The 25,819-nt window shown below is 39.7% G+C and overlaps 1 protein-coding gene across 2 annotated transcripts; it reads right to left on the bottom strand.

Moving 5' to 3' along the window:
- Positions 1 to 3,358: 3,358 nt before the first annotated feature.
- On the bottom strand, positions 3,359 to 24,134 carry TGS1 (trimethylguanosine synthase 1). 2 transcript variants are annotated; one of them, XM_048507980.1, is made up of 13 exons: positions 23,949 to 24,134; positions 23,196 to 23,260; positions 22,692 to 22,867; positions 21,089 to 21,893; positions 20,077 to 20,194; positions 18,998 to 19,084; positions 17,641 to 17,815; positions 16,236 to 16,578; positions 14,855 to 15,025; positions 14,336 to 14,479; positions 12,610 to 12,826; positions 11,070 to 11,148; positions 3,359 to 3,649 (listed from the first exon to the last, which is right to left on the bottom strand). In XM_048507980.1, the coding sequence occupies exons 1-13, from the start codon at positions 24,068 to 24,070 to the stop codon at positions 3,533 to 3,535; spliced, it is 2,619 nt and encodes an 872-aa protein (XP_048363937.1). In that variant the 5' UTR covers positions 24,071 to 24,134; the 3' UTR covers positions 3,359 to 3,532. The 2 variants fall into 2 exon arrangements, with proteins under 2 accessions (XP_048363937.1, XP_048363938.1); XM_048507981.1 differs by having other exon boundaries at positions 21,089 to 21,887.
- Positions 24,135 to 25,819: the final 1,685 nt, after the last annotated feature.

Below are 25,819 nucleotides of genomic sequence, written 5' to 3'. Positions count from 1 at the left end.
TTATGAAAAAGAACCAACTGCTAGTTCCACACTTTGTAGGTTCCCTCTTTTATCAATTTGAAGTCTCTTGGCTGGCTTGCCAAAATATTTACATTATCTTCCAAGGAGATGAAGCAAGATCAGTTTTCTTTGATTCAAAGCCTGATACCTCTCAGAATAATTTTACGCAGGCAACCATATTCCCAACAAAAGACAACTGTAATGGAATTTGCTTTTTCATCTTTTCCACGGAATTCCAGTTGGGCACTAAGTGAAAGGGTCAGAACTAGACTCAAGTCCAGTAGCACCTTTGTGACCAAAGGAGCTTCAGCTGTCAAAAGTTTATACTCAAATATCTTTCTTCAAGTCAGACTTCAAAGTATTAGGTACAGCATTCCCACCTTTACAGCATCATGCCAGGAATGGCTGCAGAAGTTCTTCTGTCTTCTGTTCAGCAGGTTTCAAAGACACAGGCTCTCAGCCCCCTCCATTAATCAAAATGATGCTTACCCCTTTTATCTCTGGTGCCCTTGCTGGTTGTCCAGCCTAGCTCAGATTGTGCATGTTTACTCACAGTGTTCATAAGGTCTACTTGGAGGTAAGTGTACATCCTATGTATTTGGCCAGCTAAAAGTGGTTGGGAGAAGAGTGTCAAGAACTCACCAAATACATTCTGTGCTTCCCATCACCTTCATCAAAACATGGTGGAAAGTTTCTTTAACTTGCAGGTGCCCACTTCTGTTTTCATGTGCTATTCTTGAATAAGCATTTCTGGTACAAGATTAGTTTTCTGGTCACTTCAAGGTAAAACAAAGTACCTTTATCAGTGATACCACACACCTTTGACATGATATGGCAGTTCATGATATGCTAGGATTACACAGGTTACAAGCAGGAAAAAGGACAAACAAGTGGACCTAATATATTCAGGATAAACTGAGGTATGAAATATATGGGGCTGTGAAACAGTTACAGGAGGCATGATGCACAGAAACTCAGATACATAATAATTAAACAAACTGCACATCTACCAGTAACAATCCATCTGAACGTACAAAGCAAGTTTCTGAATGGGGAGAACTTTCTGAATTTGGCCCAAGCTTGTGTGCAGTGTGTGTACGCTATTCTGTTTGCAGGATTTCTCCATTAACATTTGAGAGGTCACATAAGAATCTTGCTGGGTCAGACCAGTGGTCCATCTATCCAGCATCCTATCTCACATAGTGGCCAACCAATTACATAATGACCAACTAATTCCCCAAAACAAGGTTTCCCCTGATGTTGCTTCCTGGCAATGAACAGAGGTTTGCTGTATCTGAATGTGACTCCCTTCGCTGATATATTGTCCATGATCTCCTTTTAAAGTCATCTACACCCGTGATCATCATTACATCTTCTGGCAGATGGTGTGTACACCCCTGTACTGGTATTACTGGTATTAACAATCCCCTTTTGGGGCTGTCAAATGTGTGATCTTTTGTATCAGCACCTACACATACAATCATGGGTTGGGAGTCAACCATTTTTTCCTATGGTTGGCAAAAGGAGGATCCTCTTTGACCATCAAAAAGACTCTGTTGGATCATGGTACCTGCATATACAAATGTGGGGTAGGACTTTAGTGAATAGAATTGGTAAGATTGAGTGAAAAAGTTGGATCCAATGTCATCTAAAATAATATCTAAATACAAATGTTTTGCTGTGTTTTAGGAGTACAACTTTGTCCTTTAGAAAAATTTGCCAGGGCTGTGTGGCAGGAAAAAACTCATTCTCCCTCTCAAATTGTTTTCCATCCAAGCTGATGGTAGAATGAAGACGCTAAATAAAAATTAGGCAGCAGCAACAGGATATCCTGTTATATTTATCTAATAAATGCAGATACATGACTCACAAATGTTGATTTCTACCACATCATCCACTTTGTTTAAATTTCCACTCTAAGATATGGTCAAAGGCACAGCACGTGCTTGGTTATTCATATTTCTTCTAACTACAAACACAGAGAACTGTCAAAATGCCATGCACAGTACTTTATCATACAATTACAAATTAACAGGTGACAACATTCACCTTGTTCTTGGAATATTTGTTCCCCCCCCCCCCTTAGATCACTGCATGTACTTTACAAGTCATATGCCAATCTATCTTTGTTTTACTGCTGCCAGAAACATAGTTTAATATAGTTTTAGTATTCAAATAGTCTAGAGCAAACTCATTGCAAATCATCAGACTTCTCTAGCTTCAAAGAGAGTCCTATAATTTAGCATTGAGGAGGTGGCTTGTAACAATTATCTCCACATGACCATTGATTTCCTCACTTCCACAAGTGCAGAGTTGCAGGATCACCTGCTATAGCCCATTTTTAGCCAGTGCTGCCAATGGACTTCAGATGTAGTGCTCCCTCTAATTTTTAAAACTTGTTATTGCCCTGTCCTGGATAGCGCCAGCTAGCTTGATCTTATTAGATCTTGGAAGCTGATCAGGATTGGCCCTGGTTAGTACTTGGATGGAAGACCACTAAGAAAGTCCAGGATTGCTATGCAGAAGCAGGCAACGGCAAACCACTGCCAACCATGTTTTGCCTTGAAAATCCTAGAGGGTTACCATTAGCTGGTTGCGACTTGGTAACAAAAAGAAAAGTGTTATTGTCTCTTAGGCTACAAGGGAAAATAAGCTCTGTACGTAGCTTTCGCAGCTCTGACCCCATGTTACAGAACACTGTAAAAGTTGATTCAGTAGGTAGGGTAAACAGCAGCATTGAAACATCTTACACCATTCTACTTTGACAGAGTCAGCATTTATACTATGTAGATGATTCTTCAAACAGGTAACATTTAGAATACCATAGAAACCTAGAGCTGGAAGGAAATGAGTGTGGTGTAGTGGTTGAGAGTGGCAGACTCTAATCTGGAGAACCAGGTTTGATTCCCTGCTCCTCCACATGAACTGCAGACTCTTGTCTGGTGAACTATGTTTGTTTCCCTGCTCCCACATAAGAAACCTTGGGCCAATCACAGTTCTTTCAGTACTTTCTCAGACTAACCTACCTCACAAGGTGTCTGCTGTGGGAAGAGGAAGGGGTTTGTAAGAATCTTTGAGAATCTTTACAGGACAGAAAGGTGGGGTATAAATCGAAACTCTCCTTATTCATCATCATCTAGCCCAATCTCCTCCATAATGCAGAAAAATTCACATCTACCCCCCAGCCCTCCCTGTGACCTCTGCCCATGCCCAGAAGGAGCCTTGGTAGCAACAACGGTATATCTGTTGCTAGATAAACAATAGTAAATGCAAACTGACAAGGTAGGGTTAAATCATGCTGCCTTCCCTCCGAAAGCTAATAATGCCCCTCAACATTTACTACCACAGATAACTAAAGTGTTATTAGAAAATATTTTATTAATATCTGTGAATATACTGGACAATTTTTCTCAAGTCAACAAACACAAACATTACAGAGCTGTCACAGATTCTGAAAATAAATGAATAATGGAGAGAATAATGTTTGGGATGATCCAATGTGAATCTTCAAGACAGAACACAAGTACCCACATCAGGATACATTTTGTTTGATTAGATCACCAAAATAAGCAGTTATGGTCTTCAATCGGTTGTTCAGAAAATTTTGTTCTATTTCAACTTTTCCTCCGGGTCCAGCCAAAGAAGCAATCTAAACAAAAACAAACAAATAAAATTCAAAATGACACTTACATGGGCTACATTAATTCAGAAAAACAAGCACAATTCAATTGTTTTAAATATTTTATCCCAGTTGATTTCACTTCTGGGGGACTTACACTGAAGAGAAGTAAAGCTGCAGAAAGAGAGTCCAGTTTCTCTTTACCCATCTGCTTTGAGATACAGTAGATCTCCAAATTACCAACTACAAACACACAGTGTGACTGTATCACATCTAATGTAGCCCTCAGATATGTGAACAAGTGTATTTATATGATTATATTTTTACCTCACTTCTTGCCAAAACTGGCCAGAGATGGCCACACACAGAGATGGTTTTAAAAGGGAATTAGAGAGGGATTAATGGAGATCGGCTACTTAGACATGGTGAGTTAAGAGAACCTCCAGAAAGAGTGAGACTTATAAAACCCAGAAGGTCTTGGTCTCCGGGCCCTGTCTTTTGGCCTTCGAGGGCAACTGGCTGGCCACTGTGTGAAACACAACTGGCCAAAATGGACCACTGCTCTGATCTAGGAGGGCAATTCTTATATCCATACATTTTGTACTGTTTTGTGAGACATCTTTTGGTCAGCCATCTTTCCAACAGAAAAGCATACAGAATTTTCACACAGAGCAGCATATATATGTAAATAGCTTACTGCAGTACACATAAGACTCTGGATCAAGACAGTAATCTAACACTCACAAGCAAAGATAAGAACAAAACACCTGTACTTTGCCCTACAGACGGAAAGGCCAAGAAAGTGCTGGCAAGAGGAAAAGCCAATATGGCTGCAAGTTTCCATATTACCACAAGTTCAGTACTCATCACAGCAGTTTCAGAAGTGAACTTCTATCACAAGGAAGAAAAGTTATCTGGCTCTACCTTCTTTAGGATCTTCTACACGTGAAGATTTGTACCCAACTTCTGAATATTTTGTACATTACCCCTCCTGGAGTATTCAAGAATAAATTAACCGGTACTTGAAAAAATATTTATTTTTAAAAGCAGAATACAATGATCCAAGCCGTTAAGTTACTCATATATGGCTGCATCTTAACCTGGATGACCCAAGCTAACTTGATCTTGTCAGATCTCAGATATAAATCAGTGTCAGTAGTGGTTAGTATTTGCATGGGAGGCCACCAAGGAATTCAAGGAAGTCCAGGGTTACTATGAGAGGCAGGTAACAGCAAACTACCTCTGTTTGTCTCTTGCCTTCTAAACCCTACAGGGATGTTGAAGATTGGCTGCAACTTGACAGTACTTTCCACCCATATAGTTGAAGAGAAGGAAGGCAGCATAATATAGTCTGCTCTGGTCACAACTTGTAAGTTAAGCAGCATTGGGACTTGGATGGGAGACAACCAAGGAACACTACGCAAAGGAAGGCAATGGCAAACTACCTCTGCTTCTCTCTTGCCTTGAAAGCCACTTGCTTTCATAAGTCAGTTGTGATTGGATATGGCTGAAAATAGAGAACAACTGCTGCTCTGATGACTTTCCTGAGCAGACTTCATTAATGTTTCCGTTTATCAAAAACACTTGCTGCAAGAGGGACTATATTATGCCAAAATTCTACTTTCTGATAGCACCTGGAAGTGCTGCTACACTCACCTGTAACACCAAATAAGTAAGATTTTATACTGACTTGACATAAAAAATGCTGCAGACATCAAACTATGCATGAATTCCTATCTACAGAATACCAAAAAGAATTCGCTTAAACATGCTGAACTTCCTTTCTCTTCAAGCTACAATTAACAGAACAAACTTACTGTAAAGAAGGAGGAAGTAAAATATTAACTATTCTTTAAATGACTGCTTCCTTGTAGGCAAAATTAGACGGCTGCCCATCCCCCTTACAAAATGTACCCTAATATTCAATGCATGCAAATCCTGTTTTGATCAAAGCAAACAAATCCAGCAGGCACTCAACAAACCAGGGTTCATGCAGTATAACAGAACTAGAAACTGCACATTTTACAGTGGCAAAGTGCTCATTGAAGGGGATGTGGGAGGCAAAGGCTCCAACTACAAGATCTTTAGAGAAATATATATATATATATACACACAGAATGCACTGCACGTGCTTAGAAGTTTCAACACTGACAGGCATGCGAATTATGTGAATGGAACTCTGTCATTTGCTATATAGATTCAAAAAAAGGACTGGTGACCTCATACCTTTGTGCAAGGGGAGGAGCTATACATCTCCCAACATCTTCTCCCAACACCCTAGAATGCAAACTCAATTACAAATGGAGAATCCAGACTATTTTAACCTGCAAAGCACTTCAGTTTCACATGCTCGGTGCCATTCCTCCAGGTTTCCCTTCTTAATAATCTCTATGTTCATACACGTAAAGAACACTGAAAGCAGATGGGGTGGCAAACCCATGCTTTGGCCGGATTTCCAGTTTGCAGATAGGGCATCCTGTGGCAATTTGTTCCCAAACATCCAGTTTTGCTATGTTCTGAGATTTTTTTTAATATGAAGGAACTTCTTGCTGAACAAGTGCTATAGTTCAAGACACTGCTCATCATTTTGCCTGCTGACAGTGAGAACTACTTCAATCATAACAAAAAATAATACTAGAAGAGTTTGGATTTATACCCCCCTTTCTCTCAAAGCATCTTACAAACTCCTTCCCTTCCTCTCCCCACAACAGACACCTTGTGAAGTCGTTGGGGCTGAGAGAGTTCTGAGAGAACTGTGACTAGCCCAAAATCACCCAACAGGCTTCTTGTGAAGGAATGGGGGAATCAAACCTAATTCTCTAGATAGAGTCCACCTGATCTTAAGCAATGCACCACACTGGCTCTAAGTGTGGAAGACAAACTAGAGTGTGGAAGAGAGACAGTCGGGAACTGGATGGAACATAAAACTAGCCCAACAGATTGATTTAGACAATCAACCAACAAATTAACTTTACTGTATTTCCTCACATGTCATACTGAATTTACAACGAAGAAGATGGCCCTGAACATAATGCACATACAAACATACCCCGTCAAAAAAAATTACACACAAAAAGTTTCACTTTTCATACTTCTATGCAAATATACGATGATTTCCTCCTTTTCTTGGCAGCACACCTGGAAAAAATATAGTCCTCCTTTTGAATAAATACAGTATTCACAAAAGGAAATGATACATCCAAACTTGGGGCAAGATCAGTATTGAATTCTTAAGACTTGCAGGACAGAAGGGTTCAGCATTTTCAAGAGACAACAGACAACAACTGAATTAGAAAGGGATGCTATCACAGCTAAACTAACAAGATGCAGAAACCCAAAATAAAACCCAGAGGCAACTTGAACAAGCCTCTTAGCAAGAAATTGTCCATTTATAGAAGTTAGCAAGGGTGAAAAAATAAACTCCGTAAGAAGTTCATCTTCTCTTCTGAAATGAACCCAGCAGTTGCTACTCTAGCTTATGTGCAAAGGACTAGGAGCCATAATCTAATTATAGACATGTCATTTTCCTGAAACCAGACTTCACTAACGTTCACTGAACTCCAGCAGTTCATGAGGGAAAGAACCAGATTGCCCAAGATTTCTAATACATACTAGTTGAAAAAAATTGCTTTTGGGAAATTCCGGCCAATACTCAGTTCCTGTACTTTATGCACTTGGGTTATTAACAACTCAATCCAGAACTGACACAGATGGGGACGGCGCCACTTGAGCGTCGCTCTGCCTGCTCCAGAGCTTTTTCATGGAGTAGAAAGCCGGAAAAAGTTAACTCTCCCACTCTAATGCTGGAGTACAGGAGCCAAGAAGCCCCTGGAGGTTGACCCCACTCCCAGAACACCTTCTCAAATACGAGCTGGGGTGGTGCAAGGTCAGATGTTGCGGCTGGGTGTCGCAAGTTGCCGCCAGTGTATTTTCTTTTCCACTAGCGTAAGTGCCTCAGAGAGGGTATTTACGCTGGCGGAAATCTGCACCATGTCCAGAGGGGGATTATGCCCCCCCCATTGCACTGTAAGTCACATTCTTGTCGTTTACCTTATTTCTAGGCATTTGCACTGTTCTGTTTAAAAATGTAAGTGTTCTTTTAGAAATAATACACAAGTGGAAGTGGACAACAACAGCTGCACAACATGATGAAAAATAAACTAAGAACATGCTCTAATCCAGGTGGCACTGTTAGCACAAGCAGAATCCCCATGGACTCATAATTTTCTTAATTCTGTCAACATTAGTATGTACCAATTCTGGAAGCTGTTCAGTCTGAATAGTGTTCACTGAATCTTTATGGAAACTTGGAAGAAGAACTCAAGATCCTAGGGGAATGTTTCTACATTGAAATGCCAATAAACCTGGGGCTACTATTGAGAAAGACAATAGGTTCAAACATAAGCCTAACATTCAACTTCTCAAAGGATCTAGATCAGAGTGGGTAGGTTTCTGAGGAAACTTTGCATAGGAAACTGAAAAGGGTGGGCCAGAAGATAAGCCTTCTGAGCCATAAACGGGGTTAACTGTTGGGCTACAAAGTTATGATTTACAGAGTATTTTAATTTGTACGTTGTCTTTCTCCTCAATGGACACCCAAAGCAGATTACATCATTCTTTACCATTGTAGCCTCACAACACTAATCTAAGGGGCTGGTAATTCTCCTTCTTCAACATTACAGCCTATGATGTAATACATAATACAGAAGTAGATGGCTGCTAATTATCAGGTGCCGCTTCCTGATGGGAAAATCTGTTCAAGGGCTTTTCTCTATACTCAGCTTACTCTGGATTTTTTTGGAAATCAATTCACAAGCACTGGAATCAGTTTGGGCATGGTTCTTTTCCATGTCCGCCTTCCCTTTGCATTTTACAGTTGTGAAGTCGGTTTATTTTTTTTGAAGAAGAAGAGTTTGGATTTATATCCCCCCCTTTCTCTCCTGCAGGAGACTCAAAGGGGCTTACAATCTCCTTGCCCTTCCCCCCTCACAACAAACACCCTGTGAGGTGGGTGGGGCTGAGAGAGCTCCGAGAAGCTGTGACTAGCCCAAGGTCACCCAACTGGCGTGTGTGGGAGTGTACAGGCTAATCTGAATTCCCGAGATAAGCCTCCACAGCTCAGGTGGCAGTGCTGGGAATCAAACCTGGTTCCTCCAGATTAGATACACGAGCTCTTAACCTCCTATGCCACTGCTGCTTCCACACGTGCCTTAAATAATCAGGATTTTCAAACAAGGGTGCTGACATCAGTGTCATTTTTTTATTTTTCACACATGCTTATACTGCCGTATATTGCTGTAATGATACATTAAGTGGATTTTCCAAGTTCCCTGCTCTCCTATGCATGGGTAGAAGTGGGACAAATAAAACTGACAGGAAAAAAGACTGACAGAAAACTGACTATGACAAGGAAAAAGACAACTCAGAATTGGCTTCCAGAAAAAAGTGATCTCAAAGAAATGTAAAAAAAAAAACCGGGGGGCGGGGGGAGGGGAGAACAAACAAGCAAAAAATAAAGTGAAAACTGAAGGCACAAAAATATGTGTGCAAATCAGGGGATAAACCAGAACAGTATGGGGCCAGAACTACTGGAGGGTGGCAGGACAATAGTGGAACAGACTGCCTCAGAAGGTTGTGGACCCTTTTGCTAGGTCTACTAAACCTTAGTGGCCAGTTGCAGGAATACTAAACAGGAAGTTCAACTAGATGACTTCAAAAGCTCCTTTCCAGTCTAGTACTTGGACTTTAGAAATATCATTTGCTATATTTTGCTCACTTCTGTGGCTCAGGTTTAAAAGACATAGCATTTTATGCAAGCTATGTACATAAAACCCCCAAGGCTTTGCTTGTTAAGTGCATGCCCACAGTCTTGCAAACAATTTGATTCTTTGTTTAGCTTAAAGCAACAATATGCTTGTATTTCCTTATGCTATGCACTACTGATATGATTGCACCCTCTAGGGGAGAAAAGGCAAAATGCAGTAATTGGGACAGTTCCATACCACTTGGTTATTTCCCTTTATGGCTACCTGGGGGGAATATCCAGCTAGATTCAGATGGTATAAATGCCTGTTTGAGAAACAGGATGATCCTGACTATTGTGAGGCTGGTCCTAAATAAATGCTCTCTGAAATTATTACAGCTATTTTGGGGTCCAGTGATCAGTAGCTGATAGACGAAACTAATCTTCTGGATACTGTGTTATGTACCACATTGCAGTTGGCTAAAAAAAAATTGCAATGATTTCCAGCACACATTTGTAACAGTGTGAGAATTTAAAGTTTTAATAATTGAAATAAACATATTTCTGTTATTTAAGATCTATGATCAACCATTGTGTTTGCCTCTAAAATACACAAATGAGAGCAACTATACTCTATCCACCAAAAGATCTAAGTACAGTCAGTCATGGTGTGGCGGAAGTAAAAGTAGTGTGCTTCCATAGTATAAAATAGTCCCAAATTCCTATGAGCATTATAATTCATTTTCAAAGCGCAGACTTTTTTACAGGCTACAAATGAGAAAACCCTATCTAAAAAATTATTTTTTTCAGTTTTCCTCGAAATGTATTTTTCTATTGCAAAAACATTTTTAAAGTCCTTCAATTTTTTTTCCTTTCCAGCACATATACATCTCTACTTGTATACTTCTTGATAGCAGCCCTGTAAACGTAGTACATTGGGCCCATGTAGCCCAGCCTCTTGTTTTTAACAACCAGCTTTCATGATATCTATAGACAGGGCAAGAATGCAACAGCTTTCTCCATGCTGAGTCCCATGGCAACTGGTAGAGCTGTGGTTCAATGATAGAGCATCCAATGCACACACAGAGGGGTCCAGAATCACTCTCAAGCTTCTCTAGTTCAAAAGATCAAGTACTAGGTGATGTGAAAGACCTCTAAGTTGGACCCGGGAGAGCTGCTGCTGTCCGTCAGAGTGGACAATACTCACTTTGATTGCCTCAGTATTAAGGTGACCTCAGGTATCAGGTGGATATTCGAGATATGTTACCTTGGAACCAGAGATTCTGTTTAGCTGTCATTAATACTATAGCCACTGAAAGATTTGAGTTCCATGAAATTTGTCTAACCACTGAAAAGTCATCTAAGCTACTGCCATCTGAATACACAATTATTCAGTTTCAGTGCTGCCCCAATGATTTTTAGCTTTAGTTGCAAAGTTCTAGTATTCTATGAAGCCTATAATTTATGGTGCATCTGAAACTTAAAGAAAATTATAAAAAGAACTTCAACACTTCACATGCACAATTCTTGTGACAGCTCTGTAATATAATACTGGACTTGCCTTCATATTTAAAATATGGAAATAAGGCTAAGACACATGTTCAGAGCCCGTTTTTTAGCACAGGATTTGAACGTCCCAGTTTCAAGGTTCACAGGTCAGTCATAACCATTGTACTACACCAGCCGCACCTGACAGTTACAACTCACCTGGTCAATATCAGCATTACGAGGAAGGAAGTACACAATGTTGCTGGTAATCTTCTGAGACAGCTTGAAAATTTCATATGTTGAGATGCGTTAAGAAAAAAATTACATTTTCCTTTGGGAGGGTTATTTTAATAAGGAAACTAATAAAAACATTACATCAATCCACAAATATAAACTTAATACACCTAGTGATAAACATCTCACATTAAAGACTATTTGATGCTAGCAACTCAGTAACACTATACACACAATCCCTCTGTATGTTCAGTCAACATATAGAGAATGGGCATGCTGATCCAGCCCCTTACCACAGTTACTGGCATGTGTATGGAGAGCTACAGAGGTTGTAGAAACTGCTAGAATGGACTGTTATTACTTCAAACTGTGGATTAGTGATATAGGCCTAGACCAAATCTTGATGTTAGGCCAGATTTTAATTTGCCCTGAAATTTAAGTGTAATACGTTTAAAAAATGTGATCCCAGCTGCAGTCTGAAGTGACACAATCCAATTTAGGACTTTACTACCTAATTCCTACTCTTTCTACTGTGTATATAGACCAGGCTGAAGGCACGTTCGGAAAGGCAAATATTTCTTGAGAGGTTCATTCAGCTACATGATTCTAAGGAAAATTTCTCACATGCATCCTTAAAAGAGACATTGTGTCCTCCCTTAAAAGAGACATTTGTCTGCCCCAAATGTACCTCATGGAAAGCACATCTCACACATTCTTTGTTGCTGTGGCATTAGGATTGATTTGTGAGCCCAACTTGTGCTTTTTGTGGGTGATGGTGGATATATGAAAGTGACTGTACATTCTGGCAATGTATAAAGCCAGTCAAGAAGAATGCAGAAATCTGAATATGGAAGGGATTAATATGTTATATATGGGAGCAATTAGAGCAGCATCTGAAATCTTTCAGCACCCTGAATCTTGGAACACTGACAAAATCTCACAGTAAGGTAAGCTTATTGCACAACTGACGATGCCTGTATAAAACTAAACCTTCCACGATTACTCAATTTTGCTAAGAAAGTTGACACAAATCTCCCAAATGAGAGACTCATTTCCCATCCTTTATGTCAACTCCAGTGGGACAGCTGGCTTGTTTTGTTATAATTATCAACTACATTTGCTCTTGAAATCTACATTATGGTTCCTCAATCTTTTCCAAGATAAAGAATACTGAAATGTAGATGAATTATTCTCCTGACAACTTATTTGGACTATTTCCTAAGATGTTATACATATTAGCTTGTTGTAAATCTATTATTGACCATTGACAACTCTACCTAGTGTACCACTATCCAACTCTAGGAAAGAAAAACCAATTTGTTTTAATGACCTTTTCTTCTATAACTGAAAGATCTGGAAATCAAGGTTTAACTTTGCAGACAGTCTGAGATCAGCAACAGCTAATTAAGGAATGACCCCCCCCCCAATCTAAAGTAACAGCAAAAGTTGTTCTATTTTTCACTCTACGTCAGAAAATAATTAACAAAAAAAGTGCAAAGACAATATTTGATGTGGAAAAGGATATCCATTAGGAGAAATCATTGTTTGAACATCGAAGATTTCTGCAGTAGCATATTCAGGTCCACCCCATGGAGGGCTAAGGAACACAACATCTGCTTTCAACCCGGGTGCCAGCTGCATGAAGTCGCCACATATGAACTCTATCTGGTCTGCCACGCTGTACACTTCTGCATTGTTGTGAGCAAGAGCAATCTTTGCAGGGTCAATATCGATTGCAATTACTAAGAAGAATAAAACAGACCTCTGTAAACGTTTGCGAAAAATCATATCAGTCATACTATTGCCAAACTACTTTCCAAAGCTTAAATTTTCCTGGCATTTCAGGCACAACACTAGGTTTCAGATACAAGCCATTTTAAATATTTTAACACAGTTAATCATGGTATCTAATAATAGGAGCCATATTTACAAGTTCTATTTAACTTTTGTTTGACTTCCATGTCTGCTGGAAAGCACCCATTTTGAAACAGTTGCCTCCTTGAGAGCCAGTGGGTGTATTTGATAAGAGTAGAAACCCAGGTGTTTTTTTTTACTGTAATAAATGTTTTATTGTTTAAAATGCAAAAAGAGACATAGATAAACAATAAAAATAAACACACTAAGAACATAACAGGGCATGAACAAGCATGCCCTTGTCGTACATTAAATTGGCAAGCAAATCTAATGCTATAATACTGTATATCTCATTCCTACATAGTACATATAGTATATTCAAACCCCAAAGGGTCATCCTTTAGTTTCTTGAACATTTCTTAACTTATTATAAAGAAAAAGAAAAGAGGGGAGGAAAAGAAAAAGAGAAAGAAAAAAATATAGAAAGATAATGAATAAATCAAAATATGTAGGAGACTTCTCCTCCTTGCCTAACTGCTAGTTACCTTACAGTGAAAATAGAGCATTATTACATAATTAAACTTATTATTGTTAGTTACATGTATTCTCTAAGTTGTTCTAAAATCGCTTGTCTATAATATTATCTTAGTATTCAATTGGGTAGAATTTGACATCTAATTCTTTCTCTAGGTAAATAGTCCATGGTCGCCAGTCTTCTTCATAGACTTCAGCTGGGATTTCTCTTATTTGGTAGGCGCTTTTGTCCATGACAAACAATTGTCATTTGAGTCCCCACTTCTACCATGAAAGCTCCCTGGGTGATCCTGACCCTGGACAAGTGGCAAAGCACACAGCACTTGCCAGTCCTGGCTTTAAAAGTCCAAAACAGAATCAATGTGAGAGATGGCAGAGTGAGCAGCAAAAATTCACCATGAAGGAGATTGCTCCTTCCTCAGGAAGCAGTAAAATTGTCTCACAATGCAAACCTCTAATCAGTGGTTCCCAAACTTATTTGGCCCTATCAATGCTTCCTCTCCAGAAAAAAAAATATGGTCACTTTGAGCTACCCTGGAAATTATTTTTTCTAAAAATTTTAAATAGCAAATTAAAACAGAAAAGATATAGCATGTATTAGTAGCCTTTCTAATCAGGAGCCATCACCGCCCCCCCCTGGATCGCTTTCGCAGCATCTCCACCAAATTAGGGGCGGTGGCGCCCACTTTGGGAATCCCTGCTCTACATTTTGCTTGTATTCCAACCACAAGTCAGCTTGTTTTTTAGCTGTTAAAACTTAAACACAGAAACAATTCTTAGTTTTAATTACAGCAATCATGTTTTTAAAAAATGCTTACACCACAACACAACGAGGGGAGAGAGCAGGGGGTTTTTTTTTTTACCTTTTTTTGCTGCCAAGGCAAACTGAATAGCATTCCCTCCGACACCACAGAATGCATCAATTATGATGTCAGAGTTGAAGGACTGCTTCACCCGCTCTGCAATATGCTCTGCAATCTTCTCAGGTGTTACGGAAAACCATCCCTCTGTCAGAAGAAAGCAGCTATCATATTTCTGAATGCAACATAGGCAAGTCTACATTGCAAATTAATAGTCTTAGATCCTAACTTTGTTGAGGGAAGATGCTTTGGCCAGCAAAAACACACAGATTTTCCCATGTCACCGTATCCTGTCCTTAGGGAGTTTAACAAGCACACAGGCATGATTTCTTTTGGAGGCGGAGATAGGTGCACACACAGGCAGCAGCAGATGAGGGAAGCTGTTGGTTCATGCCAGATAACATCTCAGCAGGCATTGTTAGCGTCATGCTGCCTGACATATACATGAAGCATCAAGTGATTACTACAGATAAAACACCAATTCATTCAGTAAATTGGGAGGTCAACAAATTATGAACTTACCTCTATCTAACTGAATACCTTCATCAAATCGAGAGAACAGTCGATACCGCTGTGCCCAATATTTGGCTAGCTCAGGATCAGTGGCTATTTCAGGAGGCAGGGACTGTGATGGTCTGGTTTTTTTCTGCTTCTTTTTCTTCTTTTTCTTCTTTTTAGGAGAGTCTCTTTCACCTTCACCAAAAAACAAAATAAAAGATATACCTCCACAGTTAGCTTATCACGCTCAAACTGCTCGGCTGAAATGTAGAGATCATCAGGCCTGATGTGATCAACTGTATAATCCTTTTCAAGAGATGGTATTGCAAGAAAAATACAGATGACACAGTAATCACTATACAGAATCATCAATCATACTTTATATAACACGTGAAAATCTCTAGCAATTCAAAAGTGGGGAAAATGTCCCAGCAAAAATGTGTAAGTGGAAATACATTGTTAAACAAGGAGAAGGTAGAAAACACTTGATGAAAATAGCATGCAAAAACATTTTCTGAAATCTTTTTAAAATGTTTGTTAATTGGATTTTTAAAAATATTCTTTACATTTTCTGAAAACACGAATTCACCAGGAAGATGAACATAAAACAATCTGTTCCAACTAAACTGTCAAACTATGTTGATTTACTATTTTGTAAAACAGAACACAGGATCAACTGGAGGCTTTCCATGAGTGAAACACTTTGTTCTCAGAGTGGGATTCCCCCCCTCCCCCCCCCCCCCCAGCACAAACTGCCTTCCAAAATGCAGCTCCCGCTCCCCAGGAACAGCATTGCCGGGGACAGGGACGGGGGTTGTGCTGCAGCAGAGGGAGGTGAGAAGCTCATATGCTGCAGGAAGAAATCCTTCCACCCATGGAAAACTCCAGTGGATCCAAGTCATTTATTGCCTTGAAGCTAAAAAAAGGTCCTTAGAAGTTTCTTTTTTAAAAAGTCACTAAAAATGAACAGCATTGGATTGGATCCAACCAATTGCCAGTGGAAGAGGCAAAAGTATTTTACTGTATTTGCTTCTCCCCAGTAGACTCCCCTGAACCCCTGAAAGAGGACTCCTGAATCTGGGGAACCCTTGTGAGTTAAACAAACATTCGTCTTTCTGCATTATGTGATTTCAATTGTAAGCTGTTTCAAGCAGAACTCTGAAGAGATACTATGGAAATATCCTAAATAAACAGATGTAGGCAGGAGATATAATGATGAGAGAAAATAGTATTACAACTCCATTCTACCACTTCAAACACAGCTTTACTGAAATGAAAAGGTGCTAATTTCCTGCTAACTCCCCCTCCCCCAAATACAAGGCCCATCAAGCAATCCTTAATTGTAATACTTTAACAATATAATGCATGTACTCCCATGAAATTGTCATACAGAATTTTCTTGCACCTTCTGTTTCTACTTGCAGGTAGTCTGGGATATCCAGAGGAACTAGCTGTCTTCCCAAAGGACATTCTTCTGTCTCTGATTCCTGAGAATTACAGTCACCTGCTGCTATCACCTCCTTCTCCTTGCCTTGCTCTTCAATTATGAGTCTTTCAGCTTTACAAGAAGCAGAGCCGGAGGGTAACAAGGCACTGTTTTGGAAACTCAAAGTAGCTGGAGAACGATCATCATTTTCTTGCTCCTCTAAATCACTCCTTGTAGAAGAGTGATGAACTACATCTTGCAACAATGAGTCCTGAAATTTCTCTTCCAAAGGCTCATTTACTTGTTTCAAGAACTTTTCCACCTGGAAAATAACATGCATCACAAACGAGATAGATATAAAAGAAATCACCTAGGTAGACTGAAAAGAAAAGCACATATAGGTTTCCTTACTTTAGCCTACGCAAAATCAACTTTCATTACCATACAACCATCCTTGCTGATAAATTCAAAACATATTTATAATGCATATACATGTGTTTGTTCTAAATATAATGGTAAAATATATCATCAAGAAGGGAAAGAAGTCATTCCTCCAATGTAACAGATCGGAAGTAGAATTACAACTTTGAGAAAACTGTCTTGTCTATAAATGCTGTAGCAATTTTTTGTGTATTTTTGGTACAACATTAAGCCACATAAAGATCTTGCCAACAAACAGGCAAAGATATAATATTATACAAATGAGTGTCTCACCATATGCTTGTCCACTGTTTACATGTTCAGCATGAACTGGCAAATTAGGGTTTATCATTTCTATCCCAACCAGGACTGCAAATCACAAACCATAATTTGAAATCTCCTCCCTCAATACAGACGTCACAACAAATTATGGTTTGCACTAAAGCAGAAGGTGGGGAAAGGGAGAAAGTATAGTACCAGGTTTATTCCCTTTGCACAGTCATGATTTAGAACTATGTCAACCATATCACACATTTCTCCCTTGACATCATAAGGCAAATTGTTGCAAGGGTTGTCTTAGCCTCAGTTGTTACAAAAATAAGTGGGGGGCCTGTGAGATTCCCCCATCCCAGAACTTCAGGCCCAACCATCTACCTTTGAGTCTGACCGTGGCTGGAAGCTGCACTGATGCCCTGGTGCCCTTCGCTGCTGCGGCCAGGCCCAGAGACTTTCCCAATGTCCTCTACTAAAGAATCTGGGGAGAATTAAACCCCCTTACATGGGGGTGGGGAATTTTAAACATCTGCAGATGGGGCCACATATAACTATTAGATAGCATAGATAATGTAAATTCAGTGTGAAATAAACCATTAAGTATTAGCAAATAAACTGTAAATAGAGTAAAAACAGTACTTTGCACTGTTATGTTCTATTAAAGTTATTAATTTTACTGTATAAAAATTACCTTATTTACTGTTTTGCTCTGCTTGCAAAACAGCGTATCCGATCTTTCAGTAAAAAAGATGTGTTTGTTTTTGGTCCTGACTGTTGTGCGCATGTCCAAGAACTCAGACTTAAACTTCATATTTTTATTGAAATGTGTCATTCGTCTTTCGCTGAAGCTGGGAATTCCCCTGTATCTGTAGAAAGATTACAGTCAACGATTTTTCACCCAGGGAGAAATAGGTATGACATACTCCTAGGCTTGATCACTTTTAATTAAATAAAATCATTCCCTTTGCTTAGCTTCAACTAGATAACATTATTAATGCTATCTTCTTCTAAAGGCTTTCCTTAAGCCAAATCTAGCAAAAATATGCCTTCAAAAGATGTTGTTCTCAGCACTCACTGTTACTGATGGTACCATGTGTGGCTTTGGGGATACACAATCAGACCTCTTGATTTATAGTTAAAGCTTCAAAACAGTTTGTGAGTGTAAGGGGGAGATAGTTTGGAATTAGGCCTTTTCCCTATGTATCCAGTCTCAAAGAGAACATGGCCTACCTGAGTTATTTGGTGGTGGTGGGAAAATATGGTCGTTTACCATTTTTAGGTCATGGAACGCACATGGCAAAAGAAGACCCACTACTAGCACTGCAACACCATTTCAAGACCCTTTTGAGTCTAGTCTCCTTGAGAGATCTGTTTACTTGTCTCATTTATTTCACCCAACCACCACCCTCTCCCCAAACTGGGGTGGAAAGTTATATTATCACAGGGACCTTAGAAGGAAGGATAGGTTGACGCCTGCTATGTGATTGGCCCAAGGTTCCACAATGAACTTTAGAGCAGTTCATTATGTTTTTGTTCTGTTTATAATGTGACTTGTTTCAATTTCCAGAAGACAGAAATCTGGCTAATAAAAACTTTAGAGCAGAGTGGGACCCAGAATGGAGGCCTCAGATACTATTTCTGACATTCCAACCCCTACACCAAACTAAATCCACAGCATCATGTATTGCATAGTTTACATACATCCAGTTTGATCAATTCTTTCTGTAAGCTATACGTGTAAGGTATTTACATTAACATTAGGAACACATTGACTCAAACAGCTGGAAAGCTCACACAAAACCTGCCAATCAATGAGTCCTGAATTAATGAAAAATAAAGCCAGATCTCTATGATCTTTTTTTTGAGCTTATTTACACTATTATTGAACATTACATTGCACAATTACAGTTTCCGCAGGAACTGAACCACCAAGTAATTCTTCAGAAACACTAGGAAATATATACTTTGAGATAATGGAGAATTTTTTGCAAAGTTGTTAAGTCTAAAAGATACTGGCTTTTGGAGGAAAACATTAAAATATGTATTACTTTTGTCCCGTGCCATGTTTGAGCCCCAGAAGACAACAAATGCTTTCTGGATCTGCCTGACCGTATTCTTCAGCATCTAGTTCATGACTAAAAAGGAAACACAAGATAATTTTTTTTAATTATCAAGACAAAATTCTGTTAAAATTAAGTCTACTGACTTGATCTTCTGATCAAGGTAGATTAATTATTAAACAATAACATACTTAAAGATACAGAAATAGGGATATAGATATATTAAATTGTACAACAAGAACTCCAGATGTGCAATTACGCTCCCCCCCTCAAAGTAGATGCAAAGTATAGAAAAAAGGATCTGAGATTTAGCACTGGCTAAGGAGAGGAGCATTTCCAGCTGGGGAAACTACTGGACAGGTGGGTTGAAAACCTCCCTTTCCTAGAAACTCTGCTCTAATCCAGGGTGGGTACTCTTGGGGCTGCTCTGTACAGCCAAGTTACTTGTCTTGTGAGTAAAGTAGCTCAAAATGTCCTTCATGCTTTCCAGTTCATGAACGTCAGATTCTCTCTAGTTCCCACAACCAAGATTTTCATGACTTTTTGCAATCCCTATTCAATCTTTTACATAGCCACAAGTATAGTTTTATTTACAGTGTTTCCAAGATACACATAAGTATTCAGAGAACTGGTTTGACTACTTATCGTTGGGATCTTCTCAGTATTTATATGGTTGTTGTGGGTTTTTTGGGCTGTGTGGCCGTGGTCTGGTAGACCCTCTTCCTAATGTTTTGCCTGTATCTGTGGCTGGCATCTTCAGAGATGTATCACAGAGAGAAGTGTGATACACATGGCCACAGTCTGGAAAACCCACAAAAACCAGTTGAATCCGGCCATAAAAGCCTTTGGCAATACAAAGTATCTGCATGTTATTTTCAGCTATTGGGATGATGTATACAAGAGTGAAGTGTCTCCCATTCCACAGATAAGTGCATTACTAAACAGAAACAAAATACAGCTTTACTACAGACAGTATATTAACATGCCATAAGGATTAATGATACAGAACTGTATAAACATACAGTACTGGATTATTAAACAATAAGGAGAAATAACTGATAACCTGCCTCCTCTTTAATTTGGAAGGCTTACGTTCTGGGGGCTGCTCATCTTCTTCATCATCATCATCACTGTTATTAGAACCCCCACCTCCTGTGGCATCTGCTCTAGATGACCTCTCAGACACTAAAATGGAAAAAAAGAAATGCTTTTGCGTAATTAAAAGATGAGAAAATCAGAGAAATTATTTGGTGATCTTTTCAGGATGTTATAATGCTTTGCCTTGCTGTCTAATAAAATAAACTAGTTAACAAATGACATCTCCGTGCTCTTTACTGAGAAGGCTTTGATGAAATATAATTATATCTCTTAATTTACATTTTAAGCTTCAAAACAGAGTGCACAGGGTGTGAAAAGTTGGACTCAGACCATGGTAGGTTTAAAAACAACAGCATTTTCCTATGAATCATTTTTCAAAGAAAAAAATCAGCCTCCTCAATGTTTAGGACATGGCAAGATAAAGTCCGGAGGGACCTTTAAACATTAATATCTCAGGCAAACTGAATTTTTCTATTCTTGAATATTTTCAGGTCTGGGAATGTAAGAAAAGAAGAAGAGTTTGAATTTATACCTTGCTTTCCTCAACCATAAGGAGTCTCAAAGCAGTTTTCAAACTCCTTCCCTTCCTCTCTCCACAACAGAAACCTTGTGAGGTAGGTGTGAATGAGAAAGTTCTGAGAGCACTGTGACTGGCCCAAGATCCCCTGGCAGGTGACTGGGACATCAAACCTGGTTCTCCAGATTAGAGTTAACTGCTCTTAACCACTACACCCTGCTGGCCTGCTGGATCAGACCAGTAGTCCATCTAGCCCATTATCCTATTTCACACGGCAGTCAACCAGTTACCTTGGAGGCCCAAAAAGCAGGACAGGGAAGTCAACGTCCTAGTACTGCCTCCTGGTATTGAGGTTTACTGCATGTGAAAGTGTTGTATGTGACAATGAAAAGGACCAGAAGGAAGTGACAGATTTTATCCCTTTGCAGGTTGAAGAATGAAATTTCTGACCCTAGCATACCAACCTGGCTGACACTCTTTTTCTGATGACACATTTCTTTCCCTTGTTCCTTTATCAGATGTTTCAGCCGGATTAGAATCACTTCTTGAACTCAGTCCTTGAATACCTGAACTATCAACCACATCTGCTGGATCACTCTGCTTCACTTCTTCAGAATCAAGATTTATTTTTTTAATTGCAGTAAGAATTTCATTACATTGTTCATCAGGTAGAATGGGATTTTCCTTGCAGCTGGCACAAACAGAAAGAGAATGAAATTCTGAATCCAGAATTTTTTCACAGTCGCCACCTGTGTCGATATCCTGGGAGTCTTCTGTTGCCGTGGTTTCTAGCATATCTGTGCTTGCTATTGTGCTGTTGCTAGCATCAACAGTCCAACCCTGGCACGACCAATAGTGAAACTGTTCCCAGTAATACCAATACAGTTCATTATAATGCTGCTCCCACTTTTCTTTCAGCTCAGGATTGCTCCAAGGTTCAGACACAGCTAAAAGCACAGAGTCACCATCCTTGTTCTTCTCCTGCCAACTCTGCAATAGAAGTCCTTCTCCATATTCATGCCAATAGTTTTCCCATTTTTCATTCTCATGAAACTCTTTGGGTACAATAGCCCCATTTTCACATGTCTCATTATTCTTACTATCCTCTTTAATTAAGGACTCATCAAAAAGATAGTCGTCGTCATCTCTGTGACCATCTTGCAAAATCTCTTGTGTCATTTCAAGAATATCTTTTTGCAGCCTATTCTTCGTCGTCTTTTTTTTCTTCCTTATTTTACACCTCTTTTCAACATTTTCAAATTCCTGAAACTCAAAGAGAAAAAGAAAGTTCCAGTTCTCCAACTTTTCAAAGTCTGTTTTCCTTGTTCCATTTCCTAATTTAACTGTGGCTATCCTTCTAAAGCTAGGAGGAGACACAAATTCCACAGATATTCTGTACTGAGGATCTTTTTGAAATTTAGTTAAACTATTACTTTAAATTCCTATGCTGAAGATACACACAGGTTGGGAATCAAAGGATGCAGAGGGTAATCTGGTCAGGAAATGGGCTATACAAATTCACTGAGTGTCACTCATAAACTCTTGAATCAGTTCTGCGAATTGGCACTTAGAAAATATAGGTACTTAAAACTATTCTCAAGATCAGTCAGAATTCTTCCATAAAATGCTATACTTACAAATTTTTAAAAGCTACTTTTTCTGCTAATTAAATCCTGTTTTTTGGAAATATCTGGAGAAAGATGTATAATGTAAAATTTCTTTGTCACTAACCAGACACATAAAAGCTCAGCCATATATCTGTACAGAGCTATATAGTAAAGTCCAAGAATAATTCTTACAGTTTCTGAGAAACAGCCTATACATCCTTACTACTACTATACATCCTTTTTTAAAATTCTAAACTACTTGTTTTGCAACTGATGAGAAAATATATAATGTAAACTCATGATCCATTCAAAATCTGGAAAATCTAAAGTTAAGACACAGTAAAGTTAAACTGTATAAATTTGAAGTTAAAATTTAGTAAATACTTTTGTGCTAGTTTCTATATCAACAGCTAAAAGCAGTACAAAATAACATAATTGAGGAAAATATAACAGGCTTTACCACAAATGCCTTAGGGCTTGTTACGCTTCCAAATTGTACAGGTAATCCCATACTCTTCATGAGTTCAGTCTCTGAATCTAACGTATTTTCTTCCAGTCCAAATGCATGGTCATTGGATAAATCAGCACACACAATGGAATTAAACCTTTCTTCTTCCTCAGAGACTAGGTCTTCCCCTATTAATAAGCAACATTAAGTTACAGGATGTTTTTTGTTTCCAGCTCATTCACTGCAAATTTCTGCAACCTTCCAATTTTTAAGGATTACATTCTCAAATTATTTTCTCTATCAAGAATTCTGCTTAACTGATGCACATCTGTTTTGTTGAACTACATTCATGCTTTGATTATTTTGTGGGGAGAAGCAAGGCAGCCACAGCACTAGGAATCAAAGTCAAATATGGATTTGAAATATGTACAAAGCATCTGTAAGTTCTATACAGAGGCTAAGAAGAATTCCATTACAATGCACAAAATTTAGCAGTATAGTTTGAACACAACTTACCTACACTGTCATTTTCATTATTCACATAAAACCCCTTTAAACCTTGTTTGTACAATTTTCGATCCCTGAGAGATAAAAAATAAAAATATAAGACCGAGTTTCACATTAGGAAAATATCTGTGTGTGATAATAGTAATCACTGAGCCATCAACCTGAGCAAACTTTCTAAAACAAGTGTACACAAGGAGGAAAGGCAGAATGATCTCATCAGATCTCATAAACCAAGCAGGGTCAGTACTTAAAAGGGAGACTCCAAGGAAGACTCTGCCGAGGAAGGCAATGGCAAACCACCTTTGCTTCTCAGTTACCTTTCCAGCTCCTTGCTGAGGCTGCCATAAATTGGTTTTATGCACACATAGCAGATTCACTGGGGTAGCCATTCAGAAATAAGATAACTAGGACACAGAAATCTTTAGAAGCACGAAACATGCACTCCAATCTGGACATGCGCTCCTCCTTACATTTTCTGAATGACAAATAAAAAGCCCTAATTTGGAGTAACTTCTCGGCAGTCCTCCCAAAATGTAACTTTTCTCTATGCTTTCTCCAGCAGATAGGCACAAAAGCCATCCTTACAACCCCAGCCCCCTCCCACCCACAGAAGAATTAGGTATGAAAAGATCGACACAATCCCATTATCAAGATCGCCATTCTATTTGACACAGAATCGAAAACCGGGCTTGCTCGCCCTCTGTGCAAGCAAAGTGTCCCTTCGCCCGCCGCGTTCAAATGCAGAACCAGCTGCCCACTTACTCCACAAAGACCCGCGAACACAAGCAGAGGATGCTCTTGGCACTGCTGCCCTCTTCCCCGTCACCCTGCAGCACAAACAGCAGCTCGGCCACCATCAGGCTCCGCGGCATCTCGCGCAGCATATCCCCGCCGCCTGCTCCAGTCCACAGGCGCGCCAAGATCTCGGCCAGAAAAGCATGGCCGCTCCACAAGCTCTTCCGGCGGAAGCAGATTTTATTGAGTGTTTCACCGTTACAGTCCGGGAAAAGAGAGCCCGTGTGCAAGGGTCTGATGGTGTAGATCGCTTAGTTCTCGCTGGTTTTTAGCGCATGGAGACCCGCAATCTTGTTTATCCCAGGCGTGTTTTGTAACGCCTGTGTTTTCCCTTACACAGCTAGCACACTAGGGGGGGATAAGTAGACGCTGCTTTATAGGAAGTCCTAAAGTTTATAGTAAGTGCTAAAGCAGAGTTTTTAATGTGAAAATGCAGAATATGTTTTCCTCCCGATAGTGACTAGTTTTGAAAATAACTGCAAAGTCTTTTAACGATGAGGAAAATGTTGTTTAAGGTACATCTTTCATTTGAAAAACGCATCTAGAGAAGCAAAAAACAAAACAAAAACCCACTGGCCACATAAACACGGCTTCTGTCCCAGCCAAACCATTCCCGCTTGCCGGCAAGGCATATTACTATGAGCGATTACTGGGACGTGAATTTAGTTCAACGGATTTTGTTGTCAACTGAGCATACCCCCCCCCCCCCCGGCCACCTGCAGATATGGGCTGGTGGGGTTGCCAGATCCAAGTTAGGAACCTCCTGGAGATATGGGGATGGAGCCTGGGAAGGATAGGGACGTCAGTGGGATACACTGTCCTGGAGTACACTCTGCAAATCGCCCATTTTCTGCAGTGAATTAATCTTTTCAATCTGGAGATGAGCTGTAATCCCAGGGGATCCTCAGCTCCCACCTGGAGTCTGGCAACACTATCTTGCACTTAGATATTGTCATGCAGTGCAGTTCTAAATATGCTTATACATTCTTAAGTCCTACTGATTTCTGTTAAAATTATTACCCAGTGAAGGATGAATTCTATGCACATTGATGGGAGCGGCTAAATCCCATGTGTTGTGTATTGGGAAAAATATGTTGCCCTAAACATTTAATGTGAAATGGCATTCAGGCACCCCTTCTCCTCCCTGCCTATGGCCATGTTCACAGTCATCAGGGAATTCCAGCCATCCTATGATTCTAGCTCCATACATGCCCTCTTCTTTCATCAAACCCAAGCAATGCATGCCCCCATCTGTGGTCAGTGTGATGTCTGTCCTTCAGTGTGGACTGTAGTTCCTAATGAGGGGACTGGTTACCCAGAGTTTTGGACATCCACCATTATATGTGACCCTTTGGCAGAAGTTGTGGTCCTGTTGCAAAGCCACTGGGCAACAGAGCTGGCTAGGAAGGACTGATGGAAGTGAACTTCTGAGGGGTGTCCCCTCTCTATCAGATATGCTGGCCACTTTCCTCCATTGCCTAAGAGTGCCCATTCTAAGATCAGAAAACAGTCAACAACAACAAACAACAACAAACAAAACCTTTATTGGCATAGATTGACCATACAATAGACATGTAAAATAAGTCTCATAAAGACAGAAAACAGTCAAGCTCCTGTATGACCACTGCTTGGATGGAGTGGCCCTGTTCCCATGGGCAAAGCCATCCAGGGGTATAATTGCTGGCTCCTCCCCCCTGATCTTGGTTGTCTGTTTATAGCCCCCAGCAGACTAGCAGAGATGTATTGTCCACATCCTGTAGTGCCAGTGGCCCTGTCCTGGCTACCACACGCCAATGAGGGCTGACCCACCACACATACAAAGGACTGCTGCTGCTTGC

The sequence above is a fragment of the Sphaerodactylus townsendi genome, linkage group LG09, assembly GCF_021028975.2.
Source record: "Sphaerodactylus townsendi isolate TG3544 linkage group LG09, MPM_Stown_v2.3, whole genome shotgun sequence".
In the NCBI taxonomy this organism is placed as follows: Eukaryota; Metazoa; Chordata; class Lepidosauria; order Squamata; family Sphaerodactylidae; genus Sphaerodactylus; species Sphaerodactylus townsendi.
This window is presented reverse-complemented; position numbering and strand designations above follow the sequence as displayed.

What these genes read in the sequence shown, in the direction of transcription:
- TGS1 (XM_048507980.1), bottom strand. Translation starts at nt 24,070, where the DNA reads ATGCTGCGCGAGATGCCGCGGAGCCTGATGGTGGCCGAGCTGCTGTTT. An exon ending in TGCCTTGGCAGCAAAAAAAG is followed by an intron (nt 12,827 to 14,335) that starts GTAAAAAAAAAA and finishes TATTCTTCTTAG; the next exon opens with TAATTGCAATCGATATTGAC. An exon ending in ACAATGATTTCTCCTAATGG is followed by an intron (nt 11,149 to 12,609) that starts ATATCCTTTTCC and finishes ACGCATCTCAAC; the next exon opens with ATATGAAATTTTCAAGCTGT.